This window comes from Rhopilema esculentum, chromosome 18 (assembly GCF_057945365.1).
Source record: "Rhopilema esculentum isolate cy_ngs chromosome 18, ASM5794536v1, whole genome shotgun sequence".
NCBI lineage: Eukaryota > Metazoa > Cnidaria > Scyphozoa > Rhizostomeae > Rhizostomatidae > Rhopilema > Rhopilema esculentum.
In genome coordinates this window covers 7,206,546-7,208,628 of record NC_142832.1, presented here as the reverse complement: position 1 = coordinate 7,208,628, position 2,083 = coordinate 7,206,546, and the positions used below count along the sequence as shown (strand labels likewise).

The 2,083-nt window shown below is 34.6% G+C and overlaps 1 protein-coding gene across 1 annotated transcript; it reads right to left on the bottom strand.

Moving 5' to 3' along the window:
* LOC135696770 (peptidyl-prolyl cis-trans isomerase FKBP2) lies at window positions 1–1,428 on the bottom strand. The gene is made up of 2 exons (XM_065216275.2): window positions 959–1,428; window positions 1–524 (listed from the first exon to the last, which is right to left on the bottom strand). The coding sequence occupies exons 1-2, from the start codon at window positions 1,284–1,286 to the stop codon at window positions 148–150; spliced, it is 705 nt and encodes a 234-aa protein (XP_065072347.2). The 5' UTR covers window positions 1,287–1,428; the 3' UTR covers window positions 1–147.
* Window positions 1,429–2,083: the final 655 nt, after the last annotated feature.

The window sequence follows — 2,083 nt, the reverse complement described above, 5'->3', positions numbered from 1 at the left end:
TCATTTAACATTTTATATATAAGAAACTTAAACAAATAGTTCAATTAAAGGACAATCAAATGCTCATCAGATTAGATTTGACACTGAGCTAGAATTGAAAAATTAAAATATCATAATGTTTCAAAACTGTAGAAATGTTTGATGATGTCATAGCTCGTCATGTTCAGTTGCTTGTGTCATGAATTCATCATAGCTTAAGACGCCATCTTTATTCTTGTCATCCTCTTGAAATATTTCGCCAACCATTGTGTATAACTCAGTTTTATCATCATCTTTCGTCTTCCCTTCATGCTTCATAATATGGTTTGCCATTTCCTCTATGTTTATCTGCCTGTCACCATCTGCATCAATTTGTGAAAATATGTCATCTGATTCTTCAGAAGAACCTAATGGTGGAATTTCTTCAGTAGGTTCTTCACTGCTAGCCTCTGTTTCTGGGGAGTCTGATATCTCAAGGAGCTCAATATCAAATATCAATGTTGAGCCTCCAGGGATAATGTCACCAAAGCCATGTTCTCCATAAGCTGTAAAAGATACAATTTCATTTTTCTTTTTATTCAATAAGGGAAAACGAATCTCTGACTACGTGGGGGCATGCATAAGACATAATCATTGTCAATCATATATGACATTCTGTGTTAAAATATATAAAGATATCAATATTAATTCTACTCTTATGGACATAGCTTAAACAGTAAAAATGTATTCTTTAGTCAGTTATATTTTGCTCTGTCATTCTCTTCACTTCCATCTCACGTGCTTAGATACAAAGATCTCCAGTGTGGGCGAATTTTGGTTAATCATAAAGCAATATTTGAAAGAAAAAAAGATTGACTCAAAAATATCAACAAATAATTGTGAAATATATTCTAACAACACAGGTACACAATAACTTAACAACTTTTGGGTAAAGTTTTTTTAAAAATAGTAAGCTGGGTTATAAAGCAAAGAATCATACCTAACTCTGGAGCTATAACGAGTTTTCTTTCTTCACCCACACACATGCCAAGAAGTCCCTCTTCCCATCCTGGAATGACCATTCCTTGACCTAATGTAATTACAAATGGTTGATTCCGTTTTCTACTTGAATCAAACTCCTTTCCATTCATCAGAAAGCCTGTATAATGGACAGACACTTGATCTCCTTTCGCCGCCTTCCTAGGACAATGTGGGTTTTTTTTGATAAAATTAATCTTTAGGCCTTCTTTTTCTAACGTGTCATCTTCCACAGCGTAAACAAAAGTTAGCACGGTGAATAAGGTAAGAGCAACGATTTTCGCCTCCATGTTTCTTGTAAAAGAAGTTAAAATGGCATTTCTTTCCTCAGCACCTGTATTGTTGGTTGAATTCAATGTGACACTTGCTACCGATATTTCGATCTAATGGTGCCACATCAACAGAACAAAAGTCAAGTCTGATCCCACCCGCCATGCAATAGCCTCGTTCAAACACTTGAAGCGCCGCGTTTTCAGTTGTGCTTTAAATGAAAATGAAAAAGGCGCCAAAATCAAACATTCCTCGAGCTGAGCTAAAAAGATAAAGAACTTTAAAAGTTTTAAAGTTCTTTATCTTTTTAGCTCAGCTCGAGGAATGTTTGATTTTTCTCAAAGCCATTTTCAAGTTCTGTACCGCCAGAAAAGTTTTCATTTATATCTTAACTAAAAAAATTGTAGGGTTTGCATTTTGTTTAAAAGTTCTCAATAGTTTAAAACTATTGAGAATTTTTAAACAAAATGCAAACCCTACAATTTTTTTAGTTAAGATATAAATGAAAACTTTTCTGGCGGTACAGAACTTGAAAATGGCTTTGAGAAAAATCAAACATTTCACAACATACTGTCTGACACCCTACAGAGTTTTAAAACGTCCTGCCTTGGCCAATATCTTTCTTGGCTTTCATGAAGAGCGTTTATTCGACTACGAGCAAAAGCCAGGTGTTTAATTTCGACCTGTGGACGACAAAAACACTATTTTGAAAATACAGGCCGTGTGTGACATTTTTTTAAACCCAGCCCTCCAGTTTATTTTAGAAAAAGAAGAAAATGATTCCTTGCCATTTTTCTCCTGGACGTTTTAGTCGAAA

Coding starts and splice junctions, on each gene's coding strand:
- LOC135696770 (XM_065216275.2), bottom strand. CDS start 1,286: ATGGAGGCGAAAATCGTTGCTCTTACCTTATTCACCGTGCTAACTTTT. Junction 525..958: donor CGTTATAGCTCCAGAGTTAG/GTATGATTCTTT, acceptor TATCTTTTACAG/CTTATGGAGAACATGGCTTT.